Genomic DNA, 26,058 nt, shown 5'->3' with positions numbered 1-26,058 from the left:
TTTATGAGTTCATGTTCACTTAATTAGTTGTGTTTTACTATCCTGAGTGTGATCCACTGATGCTTGAGCCCTGGCTGTCATGGATAAAGCATGGCCCATTAATGTCTAGACTTTGATGGCAGTACTTATGCTTATTGTAAGGTTCACACAAGAATGTTCCCGAAATCTATAGATGAAGAGGGTTGGACCGAACCTTAAACTAGTGTAGGTGAGTGGTCTAAGGATGATTGACGTGAAAGCAATTGGAGTAGTAAAGGATTGAATGCCATTTTCATGTTTGTCTCACAAGAGGAGTTTGAAAATATATTTATGTGTGAGAAAAGTAAAGTGGTTTGGGATCTCTTGGAAACAACTAATGAGGGAATTAAAACTGCGAAGAACACAAAATTACAAATGTTAACATCTAGGTTATAAGAGATTAGGATGAAGCTTTTGTGAGTTCTACACCAAACTAAGTGACTGTTAATTCAAGCTTTAACCTAGGAGAATGAATCCCTGAGTCCAATATAGCTAGGAAAGTCGTTAGATCTCTCCCTGCTAAGAGGTTCCATCCCAAAGTGGCTGTCATTGTGGAAGCAAGGATCTTGACATTGTTCAGATAGAAAACTTAGTTAGCTCACTTTAAACCTATGAATTCTCCTTCCCTCAGTCTAAGAAAAACAAGTCCATTACCTTAAAAACAATCAAGGAAGAAGAAAATGGTACCTCAAATAAATAGTGGTGGAATGATGAGGATCTAGACATATTTGTTAAGAAGTTCAGAAAGATTTACAAACCTAGGAAAAAAGATAAAGAGAGCAAATAGCTACTTAGCCTTTTACTGCCTCCAATAAGAGTTGTGAATAATCTAGTGAGGAGGAGGTTGATGATGAGGAAGGACTTAAGGTAGCCTATATTAATCTTTTTGAGGAATGTAATAGATAGAATAAAATCTCAAAGCTTTCCCTTAAAGAGTTTGAATGAGATAGACCATGGAAAGGTCTAATTGGTTGAATTGGATGAAGCAAAGAGGTTGACTAGAAATGACAAGAAAATGCCTCTTTTAAAGAAAACTAAGAAATGTGGTGAGAAAATTGAAAACCATTACTATATTTATTTTATTTATATTTTTACCCGTTCAAAGGCTCATAGAGGAGTCGGGTAAGTTAAGCATCGACCCTTTATCCAAGATTAACATTTTTTTTTTTTTAATGATTCATAAGAACAATAAAGAAAGGCTTGGCAAGGTCCTGACTAGGCTCAGTTGTGGACAAAATCAAATAGATTTTTTCTATTATTTATTTTATTTATATAATTAGCCTTTCATAGGCTAATGGATGAGCTAGATTATTGCTCATCGACCCTCTAGCCTAGATTAACATTCTTTTTTTCTATAATTCATAGGAATAAAAAAGAAAGGCTTGACGAGGTCTTGACTAGACTAGGTTGTGGAAGTAAAAAAGGCTTTTGAAGAAAAAATTTAAAAGGTCATTTCTATTATTTATTTTATGTACATATTTAGCCATTTAAAAGCTAATAGAGGAGCTGGGTAAGTTGAGCATCGACCCTTTAACGCAGATTAACATTTTTTTCTATGATTCATAGGAACAGAAGAGAAAGGCACTATGATGTCCTGACTAGGCTGGGTTGTGGACAAAATCAAAGAGATCTTTTCCATTATTTATTTTATTTATATAATTAGCCTTTCAAAGGTTAATAGAGGAACTGGGTAAGTTTCTCATCAACCCTCAAGCCAAGATTAATATATATATATATATATATTTTTTTAATGATTCATAGCAATAAAGAAGAAAGGCTCGGTGAGGTCCTAACTAGGTTGAGTTATGGATGTAAAAAAAGGCTTTTGTAAGCAAAATCAAAGAGATGTTTTCTATTATTTATTTTATTAATATATTTAGCAGTTCAAAGACTTATAGAGGAGTTGGGTAAGTTGCTCATTGATCCTATAGCGAATATTAACATTTTTTTTTTTTTTTTTGGTAATTCATAGGAACAAAAAATAAAGGCTCGGCAAGGTCCTAACTATGTTGGGTTGTGGACAAAATTAAAGAGATCTTTCTATTATTTATTTTATTTATATATTTAGTCTTTCAAAGGCTAATAGAGGAGCTGGGTAAATTGAGCATTGACTCTCTAACCAAGATCAACATTTTTTCTATGTTTCATAGGAATAAAAAAGAAAGGTTCGGTAAGGTTCTGACTAGGCTGAGTTGTGGAAAATGGCTCTTGCAAACAAAATCAAATAGATCTTTTCTACTATTTATTTTATTTATATTTTTAGCCGTTCAAAGGCTAATTGAGGACTTTGGTAAGTTGCTCATCGATTCTCTAGCGAAGATTAACATTTTTTTTTTTGGGTATGATTTGTAGAACAAAAAAGAAAGGCTTGTTGAGGTCCTCACTAGACTGGGCTTTGGACAAAATCAAAGAGATCTTTTATATTATTTATTTTATTAATATATTTTTCCATTCAAAGACTAAAAACAGATCTGGGTAAGTTGAGCATCGACCCTCTAACCAAGATTAACATTTTTTTCTATGATTCATAGGAACAAAAAAGAAAGACTTGGCAAGATCTTGGTTAGATTGGATTGTGGAAGTAAAATAGGCTCTTACAGAAAAAATTAAAGTGATCTTTTCTATTACTTATTTTATTAATATATTTAGCCATTCAAGAGTTAATAGAAGAGCCATGTAAATTGCTCTTAAATCATCTAGCTAAGATTAACCATTTTTTTTCTTTGATTCATAGGAACTAAAAAAAAGAAGGCTTGGCGAGGTTTTGACTAGGCTAGGTTGTGGACAAATTCAAAGAGATCTTTTTGATTGTTTATTTGATTAATATATTTACCCATTCAAAGGTTAATAGAGGAGTCGGGTAAGTTGCTTATTGACCCTCTAGCTAAGATTAATATATATTTTTTCTATGATCTCTTTATAAAACATAATACCTTTTATTTATTTATTTATTTATTTATTTATTTATTTTTTAGTTTGACCTATAACACCTGTTATATTAATGAAAATTGCAAACCCTCGAGTATGACTCTCCCCTTTTAACTATGTCGTGAAATTAGCATCAAATGCCAGACTCACCATCTCACACGGCACATGGAGTGGCTTAAAACCCTATCACTCTAACCACATATATCGTTAGAATAACACCAAACTTAAGAAAGAAAAAATAAATTTCCTAATCCTTTGTTACATTAGATTTTCTCTTCACCGGTCTTTGCCTTTGTTCTATCTTACTAAGCCAAATTCCACAGAATATTGCTGTCATTGAGAATGATAGAGTCTACACACGCAAAAAAGTGACTGTAGTCTACCTGGCCAAGACTTTCATCGTTAAGAATGATACATTTATCGTTTGACATAGATGGCAATTTCTTATGGAAAATGCTATGGAGGACTGAATGGAGCAATTAGATAAGAAATGAATGGTGTTTGAGGGTGACGTAGAGATAGGTTTAGAAGATCCCTATTCGCTTTTCTATTTTTATTTGCTTGTCCAGCGTGACAGCAAAACAAACGATCCAATAGAACATTATGGGTCTATCATTTTCTTTCATGACGTTCATGCAGTTTCTCTTTCAATTGTCACTGCTTTTTCTCTTGTTTCTGCTGGCTCTTTTTCTTCATTGCAAGGCATTGGGAAACCAATTTAGGGAGTTGTAAAATCCAGAATAAGAGAGTAAGCATTGAAAGCCGCCGCCTTACTCCAACGGGGATTTCAATTCAGAGTGATTGAGAAGTTGTTGCTGGAGAGATTATGCTTTTGAAGGTGAACAAGCTGGATAACAAATCAAATTGGGCTGAGTCCTTACTGCATATCTCCTTTGTTTCACATAAGGTAAGCCCAAATGAAATGATAGACTTCCGTTTTGTGGTGCCCAAATCTCCTCATGCAGCCGAGGTTGTTTTTGCAAGTAGAAGTAGGGCCTTGTTGCTGTATGAGGCTCTCTTAACCAAATAGGCAATAATCTGATAGGAACTGAATCCAGCCCAGCGTTGCTTTCCACTGCCTCTTTGCTCTTTCACAATTCACTGCTCCTATTTTTCATTTCCCAAATCTGTAAGTCTCACTTTTCACTCACATTCATCTCTTCAATTTTTTCTACTTCATCACCATCATCTTCTTCTTCTTCTTCTACAAAACCTCAGTGGAAATACAAAGGTGTTTCTCAGTTTTAGAAAAAAAAAAGCTTTTTTTGAACCCAAAAAATGTGGAGAGCTGCTTTGAGATAAGTGGTCAATCTCTCTAGTTGGTATTTACAAGATAGATAATTTCCATTACTATTTTATTTATGATGATATTTAAATGTGAAATGGCAAGTCTTTTTTTCATATACGATGGAAGTATATAAATTGCTATCAGAACGTAGCATAATATGCATGGATTGAAACATTACAACATGTACTAGTTAAGTTTGTGTTGCAATCAGTGCTTATACTATTACAAATAGCTTGTGACCCCTGCTCTTTTGGTATTAAAAGTGTTGGTGCATTTAACAAAAAGAACATAACATTCTATGAATTATAAGTATATTGTTATTGTTTATTATCTTCATTATATATATTTCTTTAGGTAAATTACTATTTGACTTTTGCAATTTGGCTATTATTCAATTTAATCCATAAAATTTTAATTATTAAATTTAAACTCTAAAATGAGACTGTTAACGATTCTGTCCAAATTAGGAGTGGGTCTAAAAGACCTTGCCTTGGTGAGGTTTCATGTCATAGAAAAAAAAAAGGGATTCTGTCAAAATTAATTGTTAAATGGGTAATAATGGATAAATGGGTTTTGTGTATCCAACCCAATTATGCCCACCCATTTGACAGCCCTATGCCTAACATGTTTATACTTCAGAATCATTTGAGTCATGCCTTCTAAAACAGTCAAGACGATACTTTAATAAGGAATGAGTCAATAATAATTGTTTTCTTTCTTTAATTATAATACCACACTGACCCAAGTTTTTACATATATAAAGATCATAATTGACATGTCTACAGATGACAATGCCAATGTTCTTTTCATATATTGATTGATTGCTAATAGGGAGGAGGATTTTCATAGGATGAGTATCAATTTAGGCTACAGCTATTGAATGTGCACAAGCATTTCTGTCAATCATGAATGGGTTTTTTTTTTTTTTTTTTTTTTTTTTAATTTCTAGTATGTTGTATTGAATTTATATATTATGATGATTTGGAAATGTATATGTGTGACATATCCTTCCTTCTTGTTTCATAATGACAATATAGCCAGGATCTTTTCTTTTCTTTTCCTTTTTTTGATGGGTTCTAGTCCTTATCAGATATGATTTATATGGTTTTAATTATTAGGTTTTTCATAGGATGAAGTAAAGTTCAATTAAGCCTACTGCTATCGGATTGCCTACAAGCTATACTTTCAGGTACCTTTCTCAGATTTCCCTCATGTAGTGTATTTGAGTTAATCTATTATATTAGAGCATGAGTTGTGAATTTTGGAGAAGTTTAAAAGTTATTACTTTTTTTTTTATCAATCACGCAATATGATCAGATTGGCATTAAATTCTGTCTTCATTCTAGATTATGTACTTAGAATTAAAAATCTATAAATACTGTTGAAAGCTTCAAACAAGTTCACGCTTGATGTAATCTTATTCCTGGGACTTGCCTACTTGATAGTTACTGCCTTACCATTATATTGTTAATGTCTTTCTTTGAAATAAACCAACATATCAGGCTCATGTAGAAGTGATTTTTCCTTTATATCGTTGGAGGAATCGGCTAGCAACATAGAGGAGCCTATGTCTATCTTGGAGCATATTATCTGGTTGGGACACCAGTATATGCTGTCGTGGCCTTTGTTAAATCCTTAAAAGTCCTTTGGATTGGATTTAGAGACAAGGTCTATTGAACAAGCTTATTTATTTATTTTGCTAAAATGTACAAGCATTTCTGTTTGCTCATGGAACAAGTTTTCCAAATTGGCAAAAGCAAGTTACTAGTACAAAAATTCTTCCTTTCTACAAAATTGTCCCCCCACCCCCCCTCCCTTCTTCTAATTCGTCCTTTTCTGTAAATACTGCATCTTATGTCAACTTTATCATATAGCATGAATTTTCGAAGCCTTCTAACTATTTCAAAGAGTAATTGGTGTCAAATATGTATTTTGTAAAATTGGTGGTAATTGAAACGTGCTAGGCCTTTAGACTAAACTAGTTTTGAATGCTTTGTTGGATTTTTATTGATGTTTCAGGTTTTCAAAGCTAGAGACAGGATATATGAGGGAGACTGTTTTAGCAGATAAGATAGTACACACAGAAATTTATGTTTCTACACTCTAAAGTTTATTGTTAATGAAATTTTTTATTCTAAAAAAAAAAAATAAAAAATAAAAAAAACCTGCAAAACAAGCTGGAAGGGACTCTTACCAAAGTTACTCCACCTTTAGGTTCTTTACAATTAGACCAACCACTTCTTGATTGTGACTTGCCACTTATTGGACTTGATTGTTCAGATCAACCATACATGCTGTCAAATTGGCGACTTTAGCCTTATTTTCCTACCAATCGCTTCTGCATTTGTGCTAATGCCCTGCTTTTCTCAGAGTAGAATAGAAGGTACAAATTTAGATTTACCAATCACGAATGTAATATATGTATCAGTAGTAAAGCTGAAAGTTTTTTCAGCTCAATTGAGTATTGGGCTATCCAAACTTTCCTCTTAAAACTGAATGCGGCAATCTCTCTCTAATTTTCCTCTTAAAACCATAAGTTTTTTTGAGATGAATTGTTCAAGCCTCTTGCCGATATCCACATCCACAAGGTTCTCTCTCATCTCTCAAGCAATGCCTTATATGAGTTCTCATATTTATTATTTTTATATAATTCTTTTTTAAAATTGTGTTTTCTCTTTAGATGATGAGAAAGCAGAGAAGAAGTTGTTCTGTTGTTTATATCTAAAATTTTTGAACGCTAACTTTCCTAGCTCAGATTCTTTGTTTAGTATATATATAGATATAGTAAAGGAAACAATTTTTGTTACTGTTTAGTTAAATTCTTCGAAGAGACAGTGCTCATTCCTTAATTAATCTACCAATTGTCTAATAGAAACTAAATCCGACATTGTTTCATGTGGTTTTTGATTTCGAACTTCAAAGATTTTTCTAAGGTAGATGGTTTAGTCCTATTATGTCATCCCATTTTTAAGTGTCCATGTATTTGCTAATTTTCATATTCACCTTGTGTAGTGCTGGCAAAAGCAAGAGAAATTTTGCTCCTAATTTTTGAAATGTGAAAACTAGAGACTGTGTAGTACGTCATTCTCTATCATGTCTATACTTCATAATTTCAAAATAATTGGTGATATGCCTTCTAGAAAATGCAAGGAGGCACTCCAATTGTACTAAAAATTATTAATGAGTGAATTGCTATTATTTTTTGTTTTGGTTCTAGTACTTGTTGGTCCCAAATAATATTATTACCAATATTGTCAATCCAAATAGCAATCACACACAGAAAAACAAAAAATTTACATGGAAAATCTTTTTTCCTTGAAGGGAAAAACTACGGGACAAACTCCAAATCAATTTCACTATTATCAAATCAATTACAATATCTCTTATGTATGTCTCACTGCTAAAAAAAAAACCTCTCGTGTTTTTTTTTTTTTTTTTGCTCTCACATGCAATCTCTTTATGTCTCACGGTTAAAGAAAAATTTCCTTATTTTTTCTTTACTCACACACACACACACTAATTATTTATCTAGAAGGCAGCAACATTTTGCTCTCTTCTTTCTAGCTTTCTTTTCTTCTTCTTTCTCCTTTCCACGTAGCTCTCCTTGGCTATTTTCTAGAAGGTGGCAACACTTTGGTCTCTCCTCTCTTGCTTTCTTCTCTTTGTCTTTTTCTTTTTCAAGTAGCTCTCCTTGGCTATCTTCTAGAAGGCGGCAACACTTTGCTCTCTCCTCTCTAGCTTTCTTCTCTTCGTCTTTCTCCTTTCATATAGTTTTCTTTGGCTATCTTTTTGTAGCATTATTTATTTATAAGACTCTTTTCTTGTTCTCTCTTGAACTAGGAATACATTACTTTTTTAACAGGGATTAGACTTTCCTTCCACACCAAGGAATAGTCTTTCCTTCCACACAAAGGAAAACCAAATTAATTTTTTATTCTTTAACTAGGAAACCTAATTGACTTTCCAAGTCACAATTGGAATGTGAGGCAATTCCCAACAGTACTATACTAACTCAAGTTTTCACATATATGCAGATGATAACAATTAACATGTCTCAGAATATGACACTTATGTTCTGTTTATAAATGGGGAGGATTTTCACAGGAGGATTTCAATTGAGGCTACAACTACTAGATGTGCATAAGCATTTTTGTCAATTATAATGATCTTCATAGGATGAACCGACGAAGTTCATAACTATTATTGGATGGCCTACAAACTATATTTTCTGGTGGCTTTCCCACAAGCTATACTTTTTTTCCCATAAACTGCAGCATATTTAAGTTGATGTGTATGAGAGCATTAGTTGTGAATTTTGCACAAGTTTAGAAGCTATGCGTTTTATCAATCATGCTATATGATCAGCTAATTAAACGTTAATTCAGTCTCCATTCTAGAATATTTCCTTACAATTAAAAAGTCAACAAACACCGTTGAAAGCTTCAAACAAGTTCACTCTTGAAGTAATCTCTTTCTTGGACTTGTCTAGTTGATAGTTATGGTCTAGCTATCTTTAAAATAAATCAGCAAATCTGGCCATGGTAGAAGTCATGATTCTTCTTTCATAGTTCTAGAGAAATCAGCTGGAAAAATACAGGGAGATTATGTCAATCTTGGAGCATATTACCTAGTTGGGAGTCCAGTAGGTGCCATTTTGGCCTTTGATGTATACTCAGAGTCCTTTGGATTGGATTTAGAGACAGGGTCTATTATAAACGCATTTCTACTTGCTCATGGAACAGGTTTCACAAATTGACAAAAGCGGATTATTAGTACCAAAAAGATCTTCCTTTCACAAATTTATTCATATTCAACTTGATCATAAACTCGAATATTCCAAAGCTTTTTAACTATTTCAGATTAGAATAACTGGTGTCAAATCTATATTTCATTAGAATTGGTGGCAATTGAAATGTGCTAGGCTCGTAGACTAAACTGGTTTTGAATGCTTAGTTGGATTTTTATAGATGTTTCAGGTGTCAAAAGCTAGAAAAGGGATATTTGAGGGAGATTCTTCTAGCAGATAATATAATACAGAGAGAAATTTATGTTTGTTTTGAAAAAATAAATTAAAATAAATAATAATAATAATAATTCTTGGCCTATCTTTTTATCAACATTATGTGACAATGTAAATGATATTATTATGGTGCAAAGTAAATGATGATTAATAAAAGATCTTGCAAGCATTGGTACCTTTCCCTGTTACTTGAAATGAAGCACATATATAAGTGGTGTGACAGAGGGGACTTTTATATGTAAGTAGTCAGCATGTGGCGATTGTATGATATGAACACTAGTCACTAGATGTCCAAAATGATAGTGAACTATAGCAGTTCAAGTACCTTACAAACTATAGCCATATCAATTAAGCAGTTATCAATGCGCGTATACTAGATTAAGCTGTTTCTCAAAAAAAAAAAGAAAAAAAAAGAAAGAAAAAGAAAAAGAAAAATATTAAGCTAATCAGGAATCATGATGGATTGGAACGAAATCACTTGCTATCACTTATAACAAGGAGAGGCTAAAGAGGGTTGAAGTGATTTCAGGCCTCTTGATATGGAGAGATTGAAAAAGCTATAGCATTGATGTGTAGTAGGTGATCCTAATAGAATTGACGTGTGGGAGGGTCTTTGGATTCGATGGGTCCAGGGATTTAAAGCCGAAACAATTAGTAATTTGGATGAAGTGGCCGAACAAGGTTTTGGTTCGGTTGTCTCTCTCCCTGAGCTTCTCTCCTCTTTCTTTTGGTTTAATAGTCTCTCCTTGGATTAGGACTCGGTTCATTTTTTACCTTTTTAACTTTTACTTTTTACTTTTCTTAATTTTTTTTCTTAACTTTTTTGAACCAATGGTTGAGATTGAAAGTTGCTTTTTGCAACTATCAATCTCAACCATTCACAGGAATTGCATAGATATTACACCTGACCTCAATTCTTTCTTCCTAAAGATTCTCTCTTCTTTCCACACGGGTCTAGAGGATTAATGGTTTCATGTGTATATCACGTGTGTTTCCGTTAGTATATTAACAGTAGACCAACTAATGTATTAATTTGGTAGAATTGTAAAGTTTAAAAAGTAAATCGGTTAAAATAAAAGTTCAGGGGGTGTTTTGGCAACTCTTCTAAAGTTCAGGGTGTGTATAAGTATTTTTCCCTATAATATATATAATTTATTTTCTAAAATATTTTTAAGATAATTTATTAAAATTAGTCAATTTATTTTTCTAATAAAAGTATTTAATTTTAGGTTTATTGAACTATTGCTTTAATTATTTACAAAACCTACCAAGGGCACCCATTTTGTTTACTAAAATAAATGATGCTATATTGCTTTCTTTGCCAACTAATGAAGATTTTCGTGTTCACTAAAAATAAAAAATTATATATAATTTTAATATATTTCTGTTTAAAATTTTTATATAATCCTATTATATGGCAATAAACTTCAACTTGTGGACCTGAATTGTGATGCTGTTTTTAATCTCAAACGATTACATTATAATCTAATTTTATAGTTTTATTTCCATTATTGAATACATTGCTTAGAGCATTAATTTCTCTCTCCCTCTTTCTCTCTGCTAGACAACCCGTCCTTCTCTCTGCTTCTTGCCGCTCATTGCCACCACCATCTCGATGGTGGTACTTTTCTCGCGGTATCATGGGTTTGCGATTTGGGACTAGATTCTCAACCCTCCTACACGATTTGAAAAGAAAAAAGTGATGTTAGATATTAAAGTTTGACTTGTCATTGACACCAAAAAAAAATATATATATATATATATATATATTTATTATTTTATTAATGTTGAACTTGATTGAAAAAGTAGAGAATTTCAGTGTTTAGAAATTTAAAAACAATAGTCTAAATCTCATAGGTAATTTTTATATTTTCCAATGAATTTTAGCAAATGAGATATATATATATATATATATATTTTTTTTTTTTGTATTTTAAAAATAACACTTACAAATACACGTTTTAAACTAAAAAATTGTGATTTGAAGCCAGGATTTTAGTTTGAATAAACATTCCTCTCTTTTTTTTTGTTCAATTCTTTGAACAAGGAGATTCGAAGGAAACTTCGCTGAAAATGGAAATCTCTCATACACCCCACCACAGCCAAACAAAAAAAGAAATATATTATTTTAAACGAGGATAAAGATTAGTTACAAAATTAGTTGTAGCCTAAAACTACAATCTCACTTAATATCTTTTTATTGGAGATGAATTTTGACAAATTCACCATTGAATTACAATTTCTTCTTATATCCTCTATGCTTGTAAAATTTCTAGAAAGTTAAAGATCAATAACTATGTCATCAATAAATTATTTAAATTGCAAGTTTTTGTAGTTTAAAATTACGCATAAAATATAAACTTATAGATCATATCGTAAATAATATCTGATTGACACAAAATTTGATATGTCTATTAAGAGCATAAAGAACATACAATTCAATGGTTAGATTTTCAAAATATGTATAAATGTTTATTTTAATGAGTAAGGTTGGAACTATAGGTTATAACTAATTTTATAGCTAAACTTTGTTCTTTGAGCAAAGCATTGATAACTTGTTAACACAAAATTACTCTTTGCTCATGTATTGATTTAAAAATATATTAATAACTAAAAATAAAATAAAAAAAGAAGGGAAAGAAAAGAGAGTAAAGAGTAATTGTTATTAGGAAATGAAAAAAAAGTGAATATATAAAAAAAATTCTTATACTAAAATAAACCAAATTTTTGCAAACTTCCTATAAATGGAAATGTGAAATCTCTCATGCACTTCGTGCCTCACGGCTCACACCTCACCCTCCTGTATTTACAATTACTAGTGTGGATGGCACATGCTATCAAGTGAAAAAATTAAGATAGAATTTTTATATTTGAAGAAGTATGAAAGTATATATATAAAAAATGTATGTTATACAAAGTTAATCTCATTTGTATAAGAATTTTGATACCTATTTGTTAAAGGCAATATCCACTCATTAAAAACTTCTAAGAAGGATAATAAATATTATCACCTTCCAACAATAAACAACTGAGTTTTGCTAAAACCTTGTCACAATATTTAAATTTTAGTAATGAATGATGTTATATGCTACAATTGAAACTCTTTATCAAATACCTTCAACCATACACAAAGAAAATTTTGTCATTCATACTTTGTTCTTTGTCATTCATACTTTCTTCTTTATCATTCCACATGAGTCTAAGTGCAATCTTTAGGTTAATTAGTTTTTAATGAACATCCATTTTAGGCAAGAAAAGGAAAAGAAAAAAAAAATAGAAGGCAAGGAAATAAAATACTTTACATTACCATTCCAACTTTATAAGTATTACTACCATCTAAAACTCAAAATACATGAAGAAAATTTTTGGGATGTTAAAATTTAGTGGGAGTATTTTAGATATTACAGAATGAAATATTTTAAGAAGTATAAACTTTCATTAGGATTTAATTGAGAGAATAACAATATGACATATTTGTTTTTTTTCCAAAATATTAATAGGGAAATTGCTTGATTTTAAAGTTTAAGAAGAAATTGTGAATTACCCCAAACATAAAGGATGAAAAGTATTTTAATCCTACGTTTTTGTCTTTGTTTTTGTTTTTTGTGTGTGTGTGTGTGTGTGTGTGTGAAACTATGTGTTTTACTTAAAATTGTGCAGAATAAAAAAAATATAAGAAAAACCCTAAGAAAACTGTATGTGAAACAGTGAATTTTGGCTCAACAAAAATTGACTAATAAAAAATTTTACTTTGACTTGTAAAGAATTGATACCTAAGTAGTTATGAAAATATTGTGACGACAATAAGATATCTTAACATTTTTCATAAGAGAAATGCTATGTCCACAATATTTTTATTACAAATCATAAATAGTAAGTTATTACGAGTTGTTATTGGCGGGTAAAAAAGTAATTTCATTGGTAAGTTTAAATTAAAATAACAATTTTTACCACCTAAGATTTATTATAAAAATATTGTAGATGTAATACTTTTTTTTTGCAATACAATTATTTTTAGTTGTGGTAATAGTATTTAATACCAAGTGTTATGTCTATAATATTTTTATAATAAATTTTTGATTGTAAGTTATTAATGGTTCTAATTTGAACCCATAACTAAAATTATTTTTCCTACTAATAATAGTAAATAATAATTTGTTACTTAAGATTTATTGTGAAAATGTCATGGGCATAATATTTTTTTGATGTTAAATATTTTTTTTTTGACTTGTTATTATGGTTTTAAAAATCGAACCAAACCATCCAATTCAACTAGGGCATTAATCCAGTATGGTTATTGTAAAAAATCGAAAACAAACGAAAAACTGATAAAAACTGGAAACTGGTATGCTTAAACTAGTTTTTAGCAACTCTTTATTAAAACTTCAAATGCTATGTTTAAGAGAGAGAGAGAGAGAGAGAGAGAGATTTTGTTTCAGATTTGAGAGGAGAGATTTTGATTTTGATTTTGATTTTGAAAATGCTCTCAAGCTTAAAGTGGTGAAGCCTAAGACACCGATAGTGACCCCAAAAACCTCAGATCTCCTATCTTTGTGTTGAGGAAGGAGCTTAAAGATGAAACAAATTTACAATGATTTGATCTATCCGCTTCGTTCTTTGTTGCTGCTCTTGCACAATTGCACCTACCCATATTGATGAGGGAGACAGAGAGAGGAAGAGAATATTGAAGAGGGAAATGAGAATTTAGCAAAAAGTAGGATAGGAAAGAAAGTAAGTTTAGAATTGTTGTTTGAAAGTTTGAATAAAATGTGTGATGTAGTAGATTTTCAAAATGTGCGGTGGGTGTGATATAAACGTGTAAGTGTAGGATAGGTGGAAAAAAAAGAAAACCAAGTTAGTAATGATATTGTTACCCATTGGTGACTTACCTTTTGTTATTTGACAAATTAAAAAATAACTAAAATGGTTTATAGTTGTTACACTTAACCTTTTTATAGTTTTTTTTTTTTTTAGAGTGGTGTCCAAAAGTTGGTAAGCTAATATTTAATGTTTTAGTATTATTTAATTTTTAGTTAAAATGACTAGTTATAAAATAATTTATTTATTATTTATGACATCATTGGTTCGATCACTAGTCAAACTATAAAACTAACAATCTCTCTCTATTCGGATTCTTTCACCATACCAATTTTTAAATCCATGCATACTTGTTATAAAAGGCAAAGCTTGAATAAACTAAATATACTGTAACTAGAGCAATTGGCTCTTTTTATGGAGCTAGTGGACATGACCTGAAAAGAAAAATGGCGTCTAAATAAAATAACAAAGAAATTTAAGCAGTTCTTCACAGCCGGTGACCACAAAATTACTGTCCTTTCCCACAATAGAAAGAGTTGTCAGTTGTTGACTTAAAACAGGGGATGTGAAATTGATGATAAATGCTTCCCCACAAGTGACGCAGGCGGCTGGTCTCTCTCATGCTCAGTCTCTCTTTCACACACAATGACACAATCACGCGAAGAAATTATCTACGAATAGAAATCGAGTCCGGAATTGTTTCAGGAGGATTTCGATCTGTAAGTTCTCAATTTTTCACTCCTATTCATCACTTTTATTTCTTTCCTTTCACTACGTCATTGATGTGAAAAATCCACATCAAGTTGTTTTCTCTTTCCTTAATTTACTTTCCTTATAATATGTTTCTCTTCATTTTAATTGAATATATATCTTTTTTTTTTCTTTTTTTAAATCTATATATTTAAGTGCAAGAATTATCACTTTCCATGAGCACCCAAGGAGCCTTAACGCCATTACCATCTTCTTCTTCTTCAAAACCTCGGTGGAAATATGAGGTGTTTCTCAGTTTTAAAGGAGAGGACACTCGTAGAAGTTTTACAGACCATCTTTACGATGCTTTGAAAAAAAAAGGCATTTTGACCTTTAGGGATGATGAAAAGCTTGAGAGAGGAAAATCTATTTCAGAAGAGCTCTTAAAAGCCATAGAAGAATCGAGATTTGCCATCATCATTTTTTCAGAAAACTATGCATCTTCTAGATGGTGTTTGGATGAACTTGTCCATATTATTAGATGCAAGAAAGAGATAGGATTGGAAGTTGTGCTAGTTTTTTATCATGTAAATCCATCAGATGTACGACATCAAGGTGGAACTTTTGCACAAGCCTTTGATAAACACAAAGAATGTTTTAAGGAAAGCATAGAGAAGGTGGAAACTTGGAGAGCTGCATTGAGAGAAGTGGCCAATCTCTCTGGTTGGGATCTACAAGATAGGTATACTTTCCATTACAAATGTATTTCTTTTGATATTTAGGCTCCGATTTTTTTTGAAGTAAAATATTTTCAAACGAAAAATAAAATATTTTACAGGTATATAAAACATTTTTAGTAAAATATTTTTAATTGTTTGGTATGACAAGTAAATTCTTTCAAGCAAACCAACAAAATCGAGGGCTTAACAACTGAAGTTGTTGGTGCTAGAGGTCTGTTGATCGGACCACTAGAACCAACACCTAGAACCATGGATCTGATGACTGCCGTCAGAGTGGTGTCTCTGGCCACTAGAACGGTGACTTCGGTTATCGAACCTTTGGCATTGGAGCGGCATCTCCAACCATTAGACCGACGACATCGATTGTCGAAGGGGCAGCTCAGGCCACTAGACTGCCAACATTGGCCGTCGGAACTGGTAGTCTGAATGGCGACTCTGTCCATTAGACCCTGGCACCAGTCGCCATAGCAGCGGCTACAACCATCGACACTAGTCGTCGTAGTGTCGGTTTCGGTTGCCAAACCTATGACCTAGCTACTAGATGTGGTGAAGGAAGCTATTGTGTGTTTTGGTAAAATGTTTTACCAAAATTTTAAAGATAAAATGTTTTACAACCTTTTATAAAAGATTTTCAACAATTTTTTCTTTTACAAGTTTGACCACATTTTACCTGCAAACAAAACTTGTAAATGGAAAAAAAATTTCAGGAAAATATTTTACTTCAAAACAAACCGAGAGTTAAACAAATGGTCTTCTTTCATACATCATGAAGTAAATAATAAATAGTTATTAGAATGTAGCATAATATGCATGGATTGAATTATTACAACATGATACTAGTTAAAATCTTGCCAATTGTTGTTATTCCTCCACTGTGGATTTATAATGAGTAATTCTACATTCACAATAATTTTACAACAAATTTTAGGTGGCAAGCTATTACTAGTTTTAATTTGGACCCACTACTGACATCACTTTTTTACCCACCAATTAACTTGCCACCTAGAATTTGTTGTCAAATTGTTGTAAATATGTTGTGAACGTAGCATTACTCTTTTATAATTGGTTTGGACCATCACTTAATTATTTTCTATCTTGTTCACGGACATGAGTCAGAATTTATCCAATACATTGTGAAAAATATGATGGAGAAATTGAGTTCAGAATTCTCAAGCTTTACCAAAAACCTCGTAGGAATAGAATCTACCATGGCAAAATTGATCCCTTTGTATTTAGGTTTTGGGAACAGGGTTTACATGCTAGGGATTTGTGGTATGGGGGGGCTGGGAAAGACAACTCTTGCTAGAACTATTTATTATAGGTATTCTAAATACTTTGAAGGTTCTAGTTTTATTCTCAATGTTAGGGAAAGATCAAAAGAAGGTTCTTTGCTTGAATTTCAACAACAACTGCTTGATCAAATTTTGGGGGAAAGTGATACAAAGATATGGGATGTTTATCACGGAGTTGACACAATTAAGAGAAGGTTATGTCAGAAAAAAGTTCTACTTGTCCTAGATGATGTTAATCAAATGTACCAATTACAAAAATTGGCTAGAGAGGATGGCTGGTTTGGATTGGGGAGTTGGATTATCATAACAACTAGAGATAAACAAGTGTTAGTTGGACATAGAGTGCATCAAATATATGAGTTGAATGGATTAAATAATTATGATGCTTCAAAACTTTTTTGTTTGCATGCCTTCAAAATGGAGCTACCCAAAAAAGATTATATGCAACTCTCCCAAGAAGTTTTAGAATATGCTAAAGGCCTTCCATTAGCTCTTGTTACTTTGGGTTCCTTTTTGGTTGAAAGAAGAATAGATGAATGGCAAAGTGCTTTGAACAATTTTAAAAAAACTGAAGGAGGAATATTTGGTATCCTTAAAATAAGTTACGATGGACTTGAGGAGATATGGAAGGAGATATTCTTAGATATTGCATGTTTTTTTAGACAAAGGAAGAAAGATGAAGTAATACAGATATTAAAGAATTGTGGTTTTGATGCAACAATTGTTATAAGTGTTCTTGTGGAAAGATATCTCCTAACCATGGATGATAATGAATGTTTGGGGATGCATGATCTACTAACAGAAATGGGTCAAAAAATTATTCTTTTTGAATCAAGTAGAAATCTTGGAAAGCATAGTAGGTTGTGGCTTATTGAGGACTTGCTTCATGTCTTGGAGAATGATATGGTAAGGAAAATGACAAAACTATAATTTTATTATAGTGAATAAGTTTGAGTAGGTATAGTAACATAATTTTGTTCAATAAATTAGCTCTTTAAAAAAAAAAATCCATTAGGTAAGTGATTACCTAAGTATATAAATAACAAAATAAGGAATAAAACATTTATTTACCATGCTAATATATTGTTAATGATTATATCTTATATTTTGAAAAGATAATCTCTTTGTAATTGTTTATAAAATTGAATATATTTTTCTTGCTGGATATAACGAACTAACCATTCATGCCTTGGTTACTACCTAGAAAAAAAAAAAAAAAAGGCTATCTTCACATTTTTTTTAAATAAAAAAACATTATGTAGGCTTTATTGTCTTATTTTCTTTATCAATCACTTTATAAGTAATGTTATGATTTCCTATTTTTTCCCCTGTTGGTCTTGAATTTCTAAAAGTTGGAAGTTCACCTTTCTAGTTTTAATGTATGAATTTTAAACAGATTAATAAGAAAAAATTAAAGGCTTTAAAATCATATGTAATTTGATCTATTAATAGGACTTAATATGTAGTATATTTTACTGTTGACATATGATGTTGTACTACTTTCTATTAGTACTGATGGGATTCTTAACCTCCGTTTGGATATCAATAAAAAATGAAAATTATTTCACTATTAAGCTTATTTTTGCTACTATTTATAGGCCCCACTGCACTTTTTGGTACTATTCATGGGCTCCACTGTTCTATTTCAGTTAATTTTTACTTTTATTTACAGTACTTTCAGTAATAAGTTTTCAGTTTCAGTAAAATAAGCGGTATCCAAACAGACCCTTAGCATTTGTTTGGGTTAATTTTTTAAAAATTTATGTTTTGAAAATTTTAGAAATTGAGTTTTGTAAATGTGTTTTTTAAAATGAAATTAAGTATTTGTTAAAATATGTAAAAAGTATTGTTAATAAGAAAATTGCTGTGTGAAAATGCAAATTTTTAGTGATTTCCATGTGTCACGATTTGGAAACGTAAATTTTGTCCTATAATAAAAAATAAAAAAAATGTAATTTCTTAAAAACGCAAAGCCAAACACCAATCATTTTGCATTTTCATTTAAATTTTTCTTTCTCCACAAAAATGCCAAATGGCATATAATTTGAAGTACATTTTACTATTTTTAACCATAAAATTTGAGGTTGGGCCCATCATATGGGAGGGGCTTTAAGGGGAGAGGAATAAAAACTATATATTTTTAGAGAGTTTTCTATCTCTTTTACAGATTTAACGTGGTAAGAAACTGTAATAATTCTAGTATTCCTATCATTTGATTGTGCAAATCACCAAGCCTTTGCTTTTGAATCTTAGGCAACAGAAGCAATTCAAGCCATAGTTGTCACACAAGGGGAAGAGGAAATCAATTTTGAAGAATTTCCTGAAGGGTTTTCAAAGATGTCTAATCTTAGATTACTGATAATTAAGCCGAACTCTCTCAAAAAGAAGAAGCTGGGCATCCTGAATGCCCTCGATCATGTTCCTAGTGACCAAAGACATCTTGCTCTTCCTAATAATCTAAGACATCTTTCGTGGAACTACTGTCCTTTTAAATGTTTGGCATCAAGTGGCAAACGAAAGGCATTTGTTCATCTTGACTTGCAGTACAGCAAATTTGAATTTCTTTGGGAAGGAGTAATGGTAATTTTGTTCTTTTAATTGCCTTTCTATTATTTATTGTTTCTCTATTTTTTTTAACTGTAGCTCCCGGTGTATTTGAGTTTCCTCCTTTCATTTATAAAGCTCTTTTTATTAAAAGAATTCTTTAATTCTTTATGTTTAATGGAAACTCCTTTTTTTTTTTGTGGTAACAGGTTTTAGCCAAGTTAAAGTTCATTGATCTTAGTCATTCCGAAAACCTTATTAGGATACCTGACTTTTCAGGTGTTCCGATACTTGAGGAACTAAACCTTTCATGGTGTTGTAGTTTGGTTGAGATCCACCCATCTATTGGACAGCTCAGCAGTCTTAGGTATTTACATTTGCAACACTGTTATTCTCTTACTGCTCTTCCCAGCATGTCTGTTGAAATGCAGTCCCTTACGATTCTTAATCTTTCTCGTTGCTTTCAAATCAGTATGATTCCAAAATTTACTGGAATTATGAAAAGCCTATCAGAACTCTATTTGGGTATGACTGATATTAAGAAAGTAGCACCCTCATCAGTCGAATGTTTGGCTGCCCTTACTTTATTAGATCTAAGTTCATGCACAAATCTCAAATGTCTTCCAAGCAACATGGATAATTTGAGGTCTCTTGAAATGCTCAATCTTTTCGATTGCTCAAAACTAAAATATTTGCCAAGGCTTCCATCAACTCTAACATATATAAATGCTGAAGCTTGTTCTTCCCTAAAATCGTTGCTAAGGCTTCCATCAACTCTAAGATATTTAAATGTTCGATATTGTTATTCTCTAAAATGGTCACCAACATGGGTCAAATTGAGTAGCTGGTCACAACTGCTCTCCTGGTGGCGTCTGTATGGTGAGAGCGGTAGTCGAGTGGAATTTACAATATTGTTCCATTTCCTAGAGGTAATCTCTTCTCTCTCTCTCTCTCTCTCTCTCTCTCATTGTTAAATAATAATAGTTAACAATAGTTGTGTTTTGGGTACAGGGACTCCTTTGTTATAAAACCGTTAATGGAACTTCTTCCAAAACTGAATTTCAGATAATTGTTCCATCATGGTTAACTCATCAAAGTGTGGGGAATTCAATAAGCATAGAGCTGCCTTCAAATTGGTGTAATAGTAAATGGATGGGATTTGCTCTTTGGGCATCACTATCAGGTATTATAGGGTTGAAACATGGTATTAGAGTTCGTGTGATAGCCCTTGGTGATATGCCTCAGAATCACTGTGCCTCTGAACTTTTTACTACCTGGACACATTGCGGGGTCAGTATTTGCCTATTGTATTTGTTTCATGATGATTGGGTTACTAAAGTTGGTGAATGCAGTCATATTAAGGTTATATTTGAGACCAATGAATCAAACATTTATGTGTGGAAATGTGGGGTTAGTTTGGTATATGAGCAAGATGTGGACGAGTTCAACCAAACAAATGCACAATGTTTGATTGAGAGCGTTGGGGAAGTATTCATCTTTAAATTATCTGGTAATGATCATTTCAAACATCTTTCCCATTAATGTCCAATCCTGTTTTATCTTATTTTCTTTCTAACTATACATTTGGTTTTGTCACTGGCAATTAAGTCAAGTCATTTTTCTTTTTCTTCTTTTGCCACGAGTTTATTGCCAGTTGTCTAAGCCTTTATATCATCATCATTTATAAGAAGCTTAATAATTAGTAAAACCTTAGGCAAGCAGTTGAGAATATGTTCTAGATAGGAAAAACTTTCACAAGCTTCACCCACTATATTTCTCTATGGATTTTGCTAATGTAGATCTTTCAATCCTAATTTGCCATCCTATTTGTAACTATTAGATATTTTGCTATTTTTCAATACCACTTTTTGTGATAGATTTTTGAAATGTAAAAGCTTGAGACTGTAATACTGTATAGTATTTCCTTCCTTACCATGTATATTCTTCATAATCATTGGTGTCATGCCTTCTGACGTAAGCAAGAAGCAAGCTCAAATTACACTTATTAGTAATAAGTGACTTATTATTATTATTCTTATCATCATCATACTAACTCAAGTTTTCACATATATGCAGTTGGTGATAATGATGATGATGATATACATACAATTGGTGATGATAATGATTAACATGACTGCAAAAGATGACACCTAATGGTGTTTATACTTTGACTATCTTTTTTTCACTGGACGAATTTCAATCAAGGCTTGGGTAATTAGATGTGCACATGCATTTCAATCAGCCTGACCATGTTTTAATGAATTTGTATTTGGTTCAATTACAATGATTTGAAAACAATTGAAATGGCATATTTGTGCATCCTGTTTCAAAATGAAAATGGAGTTGAAGATCTACTTTTATAGGGGATCTGGTATAGACAAATAATGACTTATATGGTTTTACTAATATTATTTTTTGTTGGATAAATTTTAAGTGAGTTTTGTGCTATTGGATTGCATTCAAGCATTACTTTAGGTAACTTTGTTTTGCTTCTATAATGAAGAAATGTCTCTAGAACCAAAAAAAAAAAAAAGGTGAAGATACCATGGCTTTTGAGTGGAGTTGTGGTGTGTTTTTGTGTTAAAACCTCTTTCCCTCTTACTTGTGTGTGTGTGTTTGTTTCTCCCAAAAAAAAAAAAAAAAAGTGAAAATTGTCGAAGGATGACCAATTTACTATTCAAGTTGTCCTCATGCACCCAACCTTCTAGGTTTGTCCCATCTTATTCTATAAATTATAATGCTATAGTTCTCAATATCACATTAGAACAAAAATCAGGGATGTCTAACAAGAAAGGTGAACATTCATACTAAAATTCTCAACCCCCACCCCACACCCCCGGGGAAAAAAGAAGCAAAAATATATTTCTAATCACAAGCACAAATGCGTAGGTTCCAATTAGCTTAATTATTGAAGTCTCTTGTCATCAAATAAAAGATTTGGAATTCGAATCCCGCTTACACCAAAAACTAATTGCTGTATTGGCTTAATGATAAAGATAAATCATCATAAAGTTAACACCACAAGTTTGAATTCAATCATATTCTTAAAAAAAAAAAAAAAAAAATACAATACAAACTCACCATGGCCTAAAATTATAAGTAGATGATGAGAAAACAAAGATTTTTCCAATGAAACAAACATTGAAAATATAAACTTCATATTACATACTCCAATTTAGTATTTTATTGTTCACTTAAAGATATATTCCCAAAAAATACCAAGCAACTCAAATCCAATTAAACAGAAGAGTGGGGCAGCGAAGTACAAATTCTACACTTTGTACAAAAATAATGAAGAAAAAAAAATTGTAATCCAATATATCCATTAGTAATCATAATTAATTAGACCATAAAAATGTCAACACACGCCTTTTTTTTTTAATTTTTTTATTAGGCATACATGTACATTTTGTTCTTAGATTTGACATTTTCAATATAAAAAATCTTATTATTTCTTTCTCTCTTTCTTAGAAGTATTTCTTTAAAAAAAAAAAAAAAAAAAGGTAAACTTTTGAAGGCTGAAAATCAAAGATTTAAGTTTTTTACTTTTTAATTTATAAAACTAAATATACAAGTTAAGAGACTTAAAAAATATAACATCAGTTGAACAGAGAAATATAAAATTATATTATTTCATATCTCAAGTTTAATTTTACATACATCAGAGTAACTTATTCACTTACAAAGATTAAGCATTTTTCAAAAATATACTAAATAAACACACACAAAAACATGTATAAGGGCTCTATATCTTTGTACATGCACCCAAAACCAAAGCTAGTCTCATACTCTTCTTAACATCTCTCTCTCTCTCTCTCTCTCTCTCTCTCTCTCTCTCTCTCTACTTTTCTTTTGGACATTTGATATTTTGTGAAATTGAAATATATATAAAATAACATGAAAAGCTAACATTAAATTGAGAAAACCTTTCATTTCTGAAATTTGAAAAATTAAAAGTGAAAGAGTTCAAGAAGTTAGAAAAGGGAGTGGAACCAAAATCTTTTAATCTTATGCATTTATGGCTTAAACTGATCATTGATAAGAAAATGGAGGTGAAGTGCTAAATGAAAAACTGCCCATACAACTATTTATATATATTGACTTGGGCTCATCATTAACATCACTTTTTTATCCACTAATAACAATCTACAACCTTGGATTTGTTGTGAAATTTTTTTGAAACTATTGTGAATGTAGCATAACTCTTATTACTTATTTATGTCTCACAAAAAGCTATACTAATATATGCTGGTTTTTTCCTACACATATTGTCAAAACAATATCTATTTTTATTAAGTATAAGATCACAGTATTTGGAAATGATCATAACGATTTAACTTAAAAAGGGAGGATGGAAAAACATTGGGCCAGCATTTTCAGCAGGCCAATGGCCATCACAAGACTGCAAGGCGGCATAGAAATGGACAGCCCTCCTCAATGCACTCATAGCCTTTTCATATGTGATTTCCTCTTCATCAAAAATCTTTACTGGGGGAACTGTTGCTTGAAGTTTTTCTCTCTCAAAAACTACAATCGTTTTAACAATTTCTAAAGTATTAGCTATTATGGATCCAATTGTTTGGTTGGTTTCTTTAAGGGAACCAATACCTCCAAATTGATAAATAGACTACATTAGGGGAGCTCAAATCTACATGTTAGATTAACTAACTATTAATCATAAACCAAAAGCCTTATAGCTTAATTAGCACATCTATGCACAAAGTGCTTGGTGATCTAGGGGGAAAATGGTTCAAGCTACAATGTTAGCAGTATATTGTAACTATCTAAATAGAATAAGATAAATACTTCCCTATCATCTATTAGTAAAATTAACCATTATTCAAACTAATTTACTTGAATATATCTCTGACATCATTTGTCCAAACTCAATTCTAAGAAATTATAATTTTAGTATCAAAAAGTGTAATAGTGGCATCACCTGATAATAGAAATTCATTTCCTAAAGCAAATTGTCAAATCAATATTTATAACTTTAGGCACCATATTATGTTAGAAATATAGTCCGCTGAACATTGAGCAATGACACTTTTTAACTAGTTCACTTGAACACTAAAATATTCAAGGTTGTATTTATTTTGGTGTAAAATATTCAAAATGTCCAATTATTTGCGGAACCGCTAGAATGATCAAAATATCATTAGAATATCCAAATGACTAAAATACCCCCAAAACATTCAAAATTATCGGCATAGTCCTTGAACCTCCAAAATGACCAAGGTAGACTTTTGAACCTCCAAAATGACCAAAATTTAACCAAAGTCTATAAAATGATTAAAATGCCCCTTAAAATGTCCAAATTTATCAAATAAACCCTTGGAAGTTGGAATGATAAAAATGATCAAAATAGCCTTAAAACCTCAAAAATTGCAAAAATACCATGAAATCCTCTAAGACTTGCTGTTGGGAATTAAATTAAAATGATCAAAATATCAATTGTATCTAGTCCAAGTAACAATATTATGAAAAAATTGGATTAGCTAAAAAGTCTCTTTAAGGGATTAAACTAACATGCTTGAGAGTATATAACGAGAATTCACTATAAAATTATTAAGTTTATGTGATCCTTTAAAAATTCTTTGCCCTTTTAGTGGTTATTGGGCTATTTTAGTTATTTTTGTGATTTTAGAGGTTTTGAGAGTATTTTAGTCATTTTTAGAGGAGATTTTGGTGGTTATAGATGTATTTATTAATTTTTTTAAAAAAAACAATAGACGTTTTAGGAGTATTTTGGTCATTTTCATGGTTTCAAGGGGTATTTGGGTTATTTTGGAGATTTCAGAGATATTTTGATCATTTTGTTAGCTCCTGAGGTATTTTGGTCATTTAGTGTCTTTAGGGCTATTATGGTTGTGGGAACACTTCCCGCATTAAGCAGTTTTTGTTCGCTTTGGAGAGCCAGTCCCTCACGGTTTTGTTACGAAAGGGTGGGAGCTAAGGATTTTTGCCATGAAGTGATTGACACCTAGGCTCACCCGAGTCCCACATCGCCTAAGTAACCCTTCCACTCATCGTTTATAAGCTTCTGGAGCGACCATGAGTATACCACCAAGTCTCTTGATCAAGATACTTGGTGGTACACTCATGGTCGCTCCAGAAGCTTATAAACCATGAGTGGGAGGGTTACTTAGGCGATGTGGGACTCGGGTGAGCCAAGGTGTCAATCACTTCATGGCAAAAATCCTTAGCTCCCACCCCTTCATGACAAAACCGTGAGGGACTGGCTCCCCAAAGCAGACAAAAACTGCTTACTGCGAGAAGTGTTCCCACATTAAAAGGGCCATCACATACTCTACCCTACCTCAACCAGAGTCCCAAAATAAACCACAAAATGAGTCCTCTCCAATAAAAAAGGACAAAAAGCCATTATACCAACCCTCCCACTCATGGTTTATAAGCTTCTAGAGCGACCATGAGTGTACCACCAAGTTTCTTGATCAAGATACTTGGTGGTACACTCATGGTCGCTCCAGAAGCTTATAAACCATGAGTAGGAAGGTTACTTAGGCGATGTGGGACTCGGGTGAGCCTAGGTGTCAATCACTTCATGGCAAAAATCCTTAGCTCCCACCCCTTCGTGACAAAACCGTGAGAGGCTGGCTCCCCAAAGCGGACAAAAACTGCTTAATGCGGGAAGTGTTCCCACAATGGTCATTTTGGAGGATTTAGGGAGTATTTTAATAATTTAATTACTTTATATTT

At 31.9% G+C, this 26,058-nt stretch overlaps 1 protein-coding gene across 3 annotated transcripts; it reads left to right on the top strand.

Moving 5' to 3' along the window:
* Nucleotides 1–14,699: 14,699 nt before the first annotated feature.
* On the top strand, nucleotides 14,700–21,725 carry LOC115989035 (TMV resistance protein N-like). Of its 3 annotated transcripts, XM_031112684.1 has the most exons (8): nucleotides 14,700–14,791; nucleotides 14,979–15,504; nucleotides 16,608–17,700; nucleotides 19,048–19,374; nucleotides 19,548–19,705; nucleotides 19,811–20,267; nucleotides 20,350–20,848; nucleotides 21,415–21,725. In XM_031112684.1, the coding sequence occupies exons 2-8, from the start codon at nucleotides 14,999–15,001 to the stop codon at nucleotides 21,465–21,467; spliced, it is 3,093 nt and encodes a 1,030-aa protein (XP_030968544.1). In that variant the 5' UTR covers nucleotides 14,700–14,791; nucleotides 14,979–14,998; the 3' UTR covers nucleotides 21,468–21,725. The 3 variants fall into 3 exon arrangements, with proteins under 3 accessions (XP_030968544.1, XP_030968543.1, XP_030968542.1); XM_031112683.1 differs by having other exon boundaries at nucleotides 19,548–20,267; nucleotides 20,404–20,848; XM_031112682.1 differs by having other exon boundaries at nucleotides 19,548–20,267.
* The last annotated feature ends 4,333 nt before the right edge of the window (nucleotides 21,726–26,058 follow it).

The sequence above is a fragment of the Quercus lobata genome, chromosome 5, assembly GCF_001633185.2.
Source record: "Quercus lobata isolate SW786 chromosome 5, ValleyOak3.0 Primary Assembly, whole genome shotgun sequence".
In the NCBI taxonomy this organism is placed as follows: Eukaryota; Viridiplantae; Streptophyta; class Magnoliopsida; order Fagales; family Fagaceae; genus Quercus; species Quercus lobata.
The sequence above is the reverse complement of the archived record's forward strand: the minus strand, read 5'-3'. Positions and strand labels throughout refer to the sequence as shown.